The sequence below is a fragment of the Echinops telfairi genome, unplaced genomic scaffold (assembly GCF_000313985.2).
Source record: "Echinops telfairi isolate 266 unplaced genomic scaffold, ASM31398v2 ScPeMD7_7459;HRSCAF=8497, whole genome shotgun sequence".
Lineage (NCBI taxonomy): Eukaryota > Metazoa > Chordata > Mammalia > Afrosoricida > Tenrecidae > Echinops > Echinops telfairi.
In genome coordinates, this window is record NW_022111359.1 from 4,095,353 (window position 1) to 4,105,436 (window position 10,084).

General features: G+C 62.0%; 3 protein-coding genes across 5 annotated transcripts in view; all 3 read right to left on the reverse strand.

Annotated features, from left to right (window-relative positions):
* The window catches only part of SMIM24 (small integral membrane protein 24), a 3,394-nt gene extending 698 nt beyond the window's left edge, over positions 1-2,696 (reverse strand). Inside the window, exons 1-3 of the mRNA XM_045300169.1 lie at positions 2,532-2,696; positions 1,759-1,870; positions 1,371-1,436 (exon numbers count right to left, since the gene is read on the reverse strand). Of these exons, the coding sequence (XP_045156104.1) occupies positions 1,371-1,436; positions 1,759-1,870; positions 2,532-2,595 (242 nt within the window). The 5' untranslated portion in view covers positions 2,596-2,696. The remainder of the gene's footprint in view (positions 1-1,370; positions 1,437-1,758; positions 1,871-2,531) is intronic.
* Positions 2,697-5,856: 3,160 nt separating this feature from the next.
* On the reverse strand, positions 5,857-6,639 carry LOC123522774. The gene is made up of 2 exons (XM_045300049.1): positions 6,438-6,639; positions 5,857-6,080 (listed from the first exon to the last, which is right to left on the reverse strand). Exons 1-2 carry the CDS (start codon positions 6,637-6,639, stop codon positions 5,857-5,859), a joined length of 426 nt encoding a protein of 141 aa, XP_045155984.1.
* Positions 6,640-8,214: 1,575 nt separating this feature from the next.
* The window catches only part of DOHH (deoxyhypusine hydroxylase), a 12,326-nt gene continuing 10,456 nt past the window's right edge, over positions 8,215-10,084 (reverse strand). For all 3 annotated transcript variants that reach the window (XM_045300122.1, XM_045300123.1, XM_004714278.2), the window contains exons 4-5: positions 9,411-9,648; positions 8,215-9,043 (exon numbers count right to left, since the gene is read on the reverse strand). In XM_045300122.1, coding sequence (XP_045156057.1) covers positions 8,724-9,043; positions 9,411-9,648 — 558 coding nt within the window. In that variant the 3' untranslated portion in view covers positions 8,215-8,723. The remainder of the gene's footprint in view (positions 9,044-9,410; positions 9,649-10,084) is intronic.

Here is a 10,084-nt window from a genome sequence, read left to right on the forward strand (position 1 = left end):
AACAGGCAGAAAGAGGCAGCCGTGTCAGGCGCAACGGACAAAGGCCCAAACTCAGGCTCAGTTTCTTCCTCTGGGAGTAGATGGATATATGGAGGTGTGGATGGATGGATGGATGGATGGATGGATGGATGGATGGATGGATGGATGGCTAGATAGATGATGGAAGGATGGATGTGTGGGTACATGGAGGAGTGCATCCCCGCATGGATGATGGATCTATGCTTGGGTGGATGGATGAAGAGAGGATGGATGGGTTTGTGGAAGCATTGGATGCATAGATGGATGGTTGCCTTCCTGCATGGATAATTGGATGCATGGACAGCTAGATGGGTGAATAGGTGGATAGGCAAATGGGTTGATATGTATTTCCATGACTGGATAGCTTCACAGAGGGGTGACTGGTGGATCAGTGAATGGGCTGGAGAGAGGAGAAAACTTGTGTTTGGATGTGCGTGTGGGTAGTGGGTGGGTCCATGATGGATGGGGGAGGGACTGATGGACAGAGGAAGAGATGGTAAAGGGAGGGAGGCATGGGTAGAACAGAGGTGGAGGGCGGGTGGAGGCATGAACAGGTGAGGAGGAAAGTCGCACGTCGATCTCTTGGTCCTCCTGGAGAAGGGACCATATTTTCCTGGGCTGAGCTGGGATTTGGGTAAAGCAAAGTGTTGCATGCTTCCCCCTCTCCCAGGCATATGTCCGTCTCCGTGAAGCTTCTCCAACCAGGGTGGTCTCTCCCCCACTGCACACTCCTATTGCTGTTGGGATCTTGTCCCACAGAGCCCTCCCCGCGGACCACCTTCCTGACGAACGTCGGGGAGCTGCTGCTGGACCTTAGCAGATGTTGTCCCCAGGAGAGTCCCCACACCAAGTCATCTGCCTTCGGTTCCCACAGAGAGTGAGCCGCTCAGCAACCCCCAGGGGCAGTTCTACGCTGTCCAATCGGGTCACTCTGAGTGGGCATCGTCTCAATGGCAGGGAGATCGTTCTGTTTTGTTTCTGTGCTGTGTGCCCTGTGTCCTGGCCACGGGGGCATGGCCAGCCCCTGCCGAAGGAGGCCACAGTCTAGAGGGAGAGGCGATTCAGACAGTACGAGGCTCCTGGTCGCATCCAGTGGTGAGTGTGGAAAATAAACCACAGCAGCGACACAGGAAGGGCTGGTGGTCAGGGTGGACCCCTGTGAAGCCCAGAGGAGACGGCTGAGCAGGCACTGAAGGAGGAGGAGAGTGGTCCTGGCCGAGGGTGGTCCAGACAGCAAGTACAAAAGCCCTGGGGCAGCATGTGCTCCAGGGGTTCAAGGTCAGCAAGAGGTCACCATCCATGCACATCTGCGCCCCCCCCCCCAGACCCCACACACGCTCACAAGCCAGTACCTCATGTCCAAGTCCTGGTAATCGTTCGAGGTGGTCTCCATCCGGAACATGGCCTCTTCCTCGTCTCTGCAGAAATTGGGGAGAGGGGTGAGGGGTGGCGGAGTACCTTAGCCTTAGCGGGGTGACCAGGCGCATGCTGGGAGACCAGGCCGTGGCCTGGGGTCCCCAGATGAACAGGGAATAGGGAGATCAGGGAGGAGATGGGCCAGGACCCACTTTCAAGCGAGGGAGAGTGGGAAGGGGGGCCCTGTGGGAGGGGAGGGATCTCGAGGGTGAGGATGGACGGGCTACAGGGGATGAGGGACAGACGTGCAGGTGGGACATGGGAAGGTGAGGAGAGGGGGGCGGGCTGCAGGGGAGGGGCAGGGCAGCCAGGCGTGGCTCCCACCTGGGTTTGGAGCACCAGAGGCGGTTGGCAATCATGAGGACGAAGACGATGAACAGGAAGACCACGACAGCGGTCAGGCCCACGAGCCATGGCTGCAGGCGGTACTCGGCAGCTGTGAAATCAGTGAATCTCCTGAGGAAGCGCTGCAGAGACCCCCAGGCAGGTGCAGGGGACCTCAGGCAGGCAGGCAAGAGGGGCGGGGGTCTGGGGAAGGGGCGATCCTCTGAGGCGGGGGAGGTGCTTAAGAGAGGGGGCTTGTTCTTGGGGACCTTCGAGTCCATACAGAAGGATCCATGCTGAGATGCCCCTAGGGTTTGCGGGCTGCTACCTTTAGGGGAGCAAATGGCCAGGCCTTGCGGCCGGCCATGCCGCTGGGGGCTCGAAGGTTTGGGTCAGCAACCCAGCTTGCCTATGGTAGTCCCACGACCACCACCACCACCACCACCACCACCACCACCACCACCACCACCACCGCGGTCTCCTTCCAGAGAGGAGGGCAGGCCTTAAAAGGGGCCTTGAACAAGGGAAAGCTGTGGACATGGGAGGGGGCTCAGGAGAAAAGAGGGGTCTGGGGGAACTTTGGGGGCATACAGGGAGGGGAGTGGCTAGAGGGCTCAGGCGGGGACCTGACCTCACCCCCCTTCACTCTGCCCCTCTTCTCAGATGCCTCAGTTTCTCTTGGAAAATAGAGACACGGCAAACCGCAGCCACCCGCCCCCCCCATCCCCCCCGCACCCCCGCCCCATCCCTGCCCAGGACGGAGGCTGCCCTACCCTGCTGGGCCTCAGCAGTGGAGAGGAGAAGTACCAACGGGAGGAGGGCGCCCAGGGTGTCCATGGCAGACAGCGGGTGTGTGGTCCTCGGTCCTGTGCGTGGCCACAGAGCAGGGGTGCGGGGTGTGGGCCGTGCCCTCGTCACTGCCCACCCTCGGGAACCTGCTCCCGCCTTCCCAGCGCCCAGGACAGACTCTGGACTCCTGTAACAATTAACCTGGGGAGAACCCGCCTCCCTGCCGCCAGCTCCTGGACCAGCCCCTGTGGGCAGGCCTCCAGGTGACCAGGTGGCCCTGGCTCCCCCAGCAGCCCCTCCCACCCACCATCCACCCCCGCCAGGGCGCACCAGGACCCACTTACAAACCGACAGGTGGGAACATAGTTAGGATCTGAATATGATACAGCGTCCATGCCAGAGCCTTATGAGGCTACATTGTATTTCCTCGGCTCCTGCCAGGCACTTAGGAGACGCGGTGGCACAGGGGTTGGGCAGCCAGGTGCTAACCCACCGGAAGGCCCCCTGTTCAAACCCACCAGCTGCTCAGTGGGGGAGATGATAAGTCACTGGCAAGCGTGGCTGCTACTTGAATGGTGGGTGGGGTAGCCCTCCAAGAAAGGCCTGCCATTCTGCTCTGGAAAATGCAGCCCCTGAAAACCCCAGGGGGTCCCAGCTCCCCCCTGACACCCACAGGGTGGCCAGCAAGCAGAGGTGATGTCACAGTGCTGGTTGTCCGTTCTCCGGGAGGGGTGGTGGTAGAATTCTCGCCGCCCATTGGGAAGACCGGGGTTCGAGTCCCACCCCAGACACCTGTGCCCGGGGCGGAGAGGTTTGCATGCACTGCTAAAAAGACAAGCCGATCCGTGTTGGAAGAAGTCCGGCCAGAGTGGTCCTTGGAGGCAAGGGTGGCGAGACTTCAGCTCACAAAGTTTGGACGTATGGTCAGGAGAGACCAGTCCCTGGAGAAGGACATCCTGCTGGGTGAAGGGGAGGGGCGGCGAAAAAGAGGAAGGGCCTGGACAAGATGGACGGGCACAGTGGCCGCATCCATGGACGCAGGCACAATGACCACGGTGAGGATGGCGCAGGACCGGCCACAGGGTCCTAACAATAAGCCGCTAGGCCCGCTTCAGCAGAGCTTCAGAGTCAGGTGAACTAGGACGAAAGGCCTGGCCACTGAGTTGTGAAAAGCAGCCAGTTCATACAGCGCCCCACTCTGACCCCAGGGAGGTCAGCGCCGGCAGTCACACAGCCGTGACAGAGCACGGCCATGCGTCTCCTTTGCCACCAGCTGGCCGTGCCCACCCCCGGGGTCCTCACGTGAGCACAAGGATGTCTACGTGTCCATCATCCACCTGCAGGGTTCCCGGGGTGCCCTGGGCAGCTGGTGACTCAGGCTGCTGCCTGCTCGGCCCGTTCACCTCGGTCACTGAGCTGATTAGATAATGGGCCCTGCCGGGGCAAAGGGGCACCCACCCCAATGCCACGGAGGCAGCCACAGCCCAGGCATGTGGCAGGACTGAACTGCCAAAGCCTGTTCCCCTCCCAGGCTGGTGAGACTTCCGCCTGGCCCTGTGCGGGTGGGGAGCCTGCCATCCGTCTTCCTATGTGCATCTATGGAGGTCTCATCGTGGACCTCGGGGCCCTGGGGGCAAAGTGGACGGCTGCCTGTTGGACTGTGAACCACGGCTAGCGACTCAGAGGGAGAAAGAAGAGGCCGTGTAAGACCTGCAGTCTCTGAACCCTAGGGCGCCGTCCGGCTGTCCTGTCAGGGGTGCGATGAGTCAGAGTCCACTGGGCGGCAGGGGGCTTGGTTTGGGGTTCAGTGGCTGGATACCTGTTCTTGTGCCCACATCCCCAGGGGCTGGCTTCCCCCAGCCAGATGAGCATCTACGTAGCACCCACTGTGAGTGACACCATGGGAGGAGCCCTGGTGGTGTAGTGGCGATGCGTTGGGCTGCTAGCCACAAGGTCGGCAGTTCGAAACCACCAGGGGCTCTGCTTGAACGAAGGCGAGGCTTTCTATACTCGTGAGGAGTTAACAGTCCTGGAAACCCACAGGGCAGGTCTACCCTGTCCTGCAGCCTCACTATAGAACCGAGTTGGTATCAACTGCATGGCAGTGAGTTTGGTTTGGGTGTGGTGTCCCCCCACCCCTGACAGTTTGGTGGATTAGGAGGAGTTGGGCTGCCAGCACGAGGTCAGAGTTCGAATCCACTGCTGCTCCGGGGGGAGAAAGAGGAGGCTTCCTGGGCCTGAGAAGACCTCGTCTTGGCAGTTCTACTCTGTCCGCTAAGCCTCTGTGAGCCGGGATCCCCTCGATGGTAGGGGGCTTTTGGTGGGTTCACCCTGTCCTGGGGAAGGATGGGGGGATGTCCCGTACTGTCCTCAGTGGGAGATGGGGGTCAGGTTGTCCACCCCGAGGTCAAAGGGGACACAGGTGGGCAGGGAAGGGAGGATGTGATGCCGCAGTGGGTGGGGGCAGGGGGGACAAGCCCCTCCTGGCAATTTCGGCATTCCAAGTAAAATCAATCAATAGGGCTTTTTTTTTTTTAAGCCTGAAAAGCTCTTTACTGTTGGACCTCGGCTAACTCATTCCCTGCTCAGTGCCTCAGTGTCCCCCTCTGCCAAATGGAGGGAGGGCTGCTCACCACCACCCCGGGCCCCCTCCCCCGGCCCCCCACGGGGGTTAAAGGAGATGTGGGCAGAGATACCTCCGCACAGTGCCTCTAGACACACAGAAGCCCATGGGAACTGTGATAGAATCCCGGGTGCCCACTCAGGGGACCCCGCGTTCGAGTCCCAGTCCATGCACCTTGTGTGCAGCCACCAACCCCCATCTGCCAGGAGGGCCCCTGGCGGGCTGATGCCGCGGGAACTTTCAGACCAAGACGAGGCGCCCTGGGGGCATGAGGGTCGGCATGTTCAAGACACCAGGTCGGCAGTTCAAACCCACCAGCTCCCACCAGCCGCTCCTTGGGAGAAAGAGGAGGCCTGCTTGGCAGGCAGCTTGGTTTGGGTTTGGTTTCAGATGAAGACAATCGGCCGGTGAGAGCCCGGTGGACCGGGCATGACGCCTGCCTGGGCAGCAGGGTCGCCACGAGTGCCCCCACGGCAGAGAAGGTTAGCTGTTACTACTTAAAACAGCAACAAAACTTTATTGGTGGTCCTGCTTTACAGACTGTCAGAGTAGGTTCAGCTGGGGGGTGGGGGGGAGGCGTGGCCAGAGCCCCAGTCGGCATCCCGAGCGGTGGGCGGGGCCGCGGAGACTGCTCCGTTGGCACTAAGGCCCATGCTACTGGCTCCCAAAGGGCTCGCAGGCTCAGTCTAGCTTCCAGAAACTGCTGCGGCCCGGACCGGTGGCTCCTTGAAGGTGATGGAGGGGCCGGGAGGGCCCGGGGCAGGGGTTTCCTGGGGGACCCCCGCGTCGTCCTCTTCCTGCCAGGCCAGGGCCAGTCGAAGGTCCAGCCCCTCCAGGTCCTCACCAGCCAGGCTTGGGCAAGACTCCTGGGGGGTGGCTTCCTGGTCGGGCTTCGGCCCGAAGGCCCAATCTGCAGCCAGTTGAGTGAGTGGTCTCTCCCCGGCCCTGTGCGCCCACCTTTCTGCGCCAAGACAGACCACCCCCACCAACCTCTCCCATCTTCAGTCTCGAGGCACTGCCCCCAGGGAGACACTCGGGTTCCCAATGCCCCAACCACCCACCAGCCCATGGCACTGCCCCGAGACTTTAGGTCCTTGCCCACCCCATGGCACTGCCCCATGTCATGCCCTGTCCCTCCTTCACCCTGGACTGTGCCAAGGGCCATCCGGCCTCCGCAAATGTTCTGCCTCGTTTCTCTGGCTAAGACAGTGCCCCCTGATGCCCCCCATCACAAACCCAGCCAGGTGGCCGATGGCTGGTGGCTCACCTGCCAGGTCGTGGGCCAGGTCCTTGATGAGGTGACCAACAATGGCGTAGGCCACGGCCACCACCAGCAGCCCAGCCAGCAGCAGGTACAGCACGTCCCGGGGCAGGTGGATGGTGTCCAGTGGGGGTGGCTGGTACTCCTGGTACAGCGGTGGGGCCAGGCTTTGTCCCTCAGGCCCCTCCCTGTCCACCAGCCCCGGCATTGCAGCCCCCAGTGCCCAGGCCCAGAGGTGACTGCAGGGTGGAAGTATTAAGAGGATTGTGGATTCCCCCTCCGGCACCATCTGCTGGGATTAATCCTAGCATGTTTCTCCCAGAGGCCCTGGGCCCCAGCCAGACCTTGAGAACACCCTGCCCCAGGCTCCCCTCCCTTGCTTCCTTCATTCCCCCAATGTTTATGCTGCAGCAGCTGGGCCAGGAGGGTCCCTGGATGCCAAGGTTATGTTCTCAGCTAATGGAAAAGCTGGGGTTCAATTCCCCGCCTCCCCCGCCCAGATCTGCATGAGAAAGCTGTCTGCTTCTATCAAAGTCTAAAACCAACCAACCACACCTTGGGCCCAGCAGCCTGGGAAACCCTAATGGTGAGATCAGCGTTTGCCCTACAGGGGCGCTGTGAGCTGAAATCGCTTCATGGGTCGTGGGGTTCTGGGTTACAGTGGCCAGGGCCGGTCCTCAGAGCTGGGACTCAGCCATGCCAAGGCAGATGGACACCTCCGCCCTAGTGGAACTTGGCCTGTTGTTAAGTGTCCTGGATTTGATGCCCCCTCACAGTGACCACGAGTGTCAAATTGGGTTTCCAAGTGCCAGGCCTTTGTTGCAAAGTGCCTGTGTGTGGGGTCGAACTTCCAGCCTTTGGGTGAGCAGCCGCAAGCTGCCTGCAGCACAGTCACGGCGATGGTGCATGGCGCTGAGGCAGGTGGCTGGGCAGAGGGCACCAGGGGCGGTTCCAACTGCTCCCTTCTCTCTTGAGGTAGCGAGAGAGCTTACTCAGCAGTGAGGAGGAAGGCGGGTGGGACACTTAGCAGAGGCATGGGCCAGGGGCCGGGAGAGGGCCATGCAGCCGGGTAAACGGACAGAGGCTCTACGAATACCGAAAGGGCCCTGGACTGCCGGAACGAGCACGTGTGTCTTCGAGGAAGCCAGCCAGGGCGCTCCTTAGAAGCGAGGATGGCGAGACTTGGTCTCGTATGATCAGAGACCAGCCCGTGGAGAAGGACATCGTGCTTGGTGCAGTAGAGGGGCGGCGAAAAATAGGAAGGCCCCCAAGGAGAGGGGTTGACACAGTGGCTCTAACAATGACCTGAGGTACTACAATGGTGAGGAGGGTGCCAGGCTGCGCAGTGTTTCAAAAGCCACAGGCCGGGCTCTTGGCTGTACTGACAAACCCCTTCCTCCGTGCCCCTAAGGTACCTTGGTGGCACAATGGGTTGAGCCTCGAAGGTTGGCGGTTCAAAGCCACCATTCTGCCCCTGTAGAGCTCCATCCCTGAGTCACTTTGCCCTTCAGGCAGTCACGTGGCCGATTGGTGTATTTGGTAAGAGGAGCTAACTGTCATGAGGGTTTGGGGAGAGTGGGAATGGAAGGCTGTTTCCGCACCCCCACCCTTTCCTCCTCCCCCACAGTAGTACAGTAGGCCCAGACTGGTGTGTGTGTGTGGGGGGGTGCCCACTGTCAGGGCTGGGTTGAGATGATTCCACAAACGTCCACCCCTATCTCAGCCCCTCTCTGACAAGCACATACAGTCACCCCCTCCCTCTCCCAGCACACAGAGGCATCAATAGTTGGCAAAAATAATTTAATACTCCACTGCCCAAGAGTACCTCCCCACACCCACTGGGCCTGGTCACTACTACCTGGGGATGGGTACCCACGCCACCCCGGGGGACCACATTCCTTCTTCTAAGAGGCAGCTGCGCCCTATCTCAGAGTCCCAACCCTGTACCCCGACACCCTGACACGGGCAGCCCAGTGCTAGGCTGCGGACGGCGTACCAAGTGTCCTGGCAGGGCCCCTCCGAGATGGAGAGAGCAAGGGGCATGGGGAGTGAGCCAGTTGCACACATTGGGTAGATACACCAAAATCCAGGCAGCTCTGGTGGCATCTGAAAAATTCCAGTGTCCCAGCCCCCAGGGCATGCTTCTAGGGGAAGGGGGAGCCTCCAATATGGGGCGGTGCCCATCACCATGGGTGTGGCTTTCCAGAGGAGTGTGTCCCTAGGAGGGGCAGCGGGGGCGGAGCTCCAGGAGGAGGGAGGCAAGGCTCCTGGGGCGGGGCCTCTGGGGTGGGCTTAGGAGGGCGCCTGGCGCAGGCGCTCGAGCCCGTCCGCGTACTGGAAGGCCTGTCCGCTTTCGTGCTCGTACATGTCCAGGGCCACCTCGCAGCTCTCCCGCACCACGCGCTCGGGGTCCTCGGCGTGCGCCCGCAGCGCGGCCAGGCAGGCGGGCCGGGCGATGGCGCCCAGGGCCTCGGCGCACTCGTGCCGCACCATGGGGCTCTCGGCCAGGCGGGCCAGCGCCGCTGTCAGCTGGGGCACGGCCGCCTCGTGCTGCAGCTGGCCCAGCACGTAGCCCACCTCGTGGCGGAAGAGCGCGCTCCCGCAGCGCAGGCCTGCGGGCGGGCGGGAAGGAGAGGGGGGCTGGGGCTGGGGCACAGAGGGGGGGCAGTCGGGGGAGGGGGGCTGGGAGGTCCCGCCTCTGGAGGGAGGGGTCAAAGGCGAGCCATGGGCAGAGGGCGTGGAAGGAGGGACTTGGGGAGTCCCCTGCTTACCTCTAGGAAGGCTTGCTCCCCCTCCCCCAGTCCCTCTGGGACCACCTATTCCACATCACCCCCCTCCCCCAGCCCCGTAGACAGGGTGCGTCTGCGTCTGGTAACTCAATTTCTGCTCATTTTTCCCCAGGTCAATTCTCCGCCCGAACCCCTGAGTTCCCCGGGCACCCTCCCTCGCTGTCCCTTCGCCACCCAGGGCCCTGCTCACCGTCAGCCAGGGCCAGGGCCGCCTCCTCACCGCCGGCGTTGCGCAGGGCGAACATGGCCCGGTAGCGATCGAAGAGCGGCAGGGTCTCATCCAGCAGGGCCTCCCGGAGCCGCCCCACGTCGCGCTCCTCGGCCGGCGGGGCCGGGTCCACCGACAGGTAAGGCCCGGCGGCTGGCTCCCCGCGGTGCTGCTGCAGCCACTCCAGGCGGCGCACCGCCAACTGGCACGTCTCTGCCACCTGCCAGGGGGAAAGGGCAGCGTCACTCCACTCATAGGGGCAGGGCTACGAGCCTCCTGAGCTGCCCACTGGGGACACAAGGTGGGCAGGACAGAGCCCATCCCAACTCTAGGGATTTATGGCTTGGTGGGGACGAGGGACAAACAGTAAGAAAGTAAACCAGCATAGGGGTGGCGGTGGTGGGGGCCATCAGGGAGGGCCTCCATGAAGAGGTGATTATTAGAGGAGAGACCTGACCCAAGTGGGGGTGGGGGCAGAGCACACCGGGCAGAGGGTATAGCCTGTGCAAAGGCTTTGGGTAGGACCAGGCCTGGCCGACTGGAGGATGAGCAAGGAGGCTTGGGGCTGCAGTGAGTGAGTGAGCTGGACAGAGCTGCACGGCCGGCGGACAGACACCGCGCAGGTGTGAGGAGGAGCCTCGCACAGCCTGTGCTGG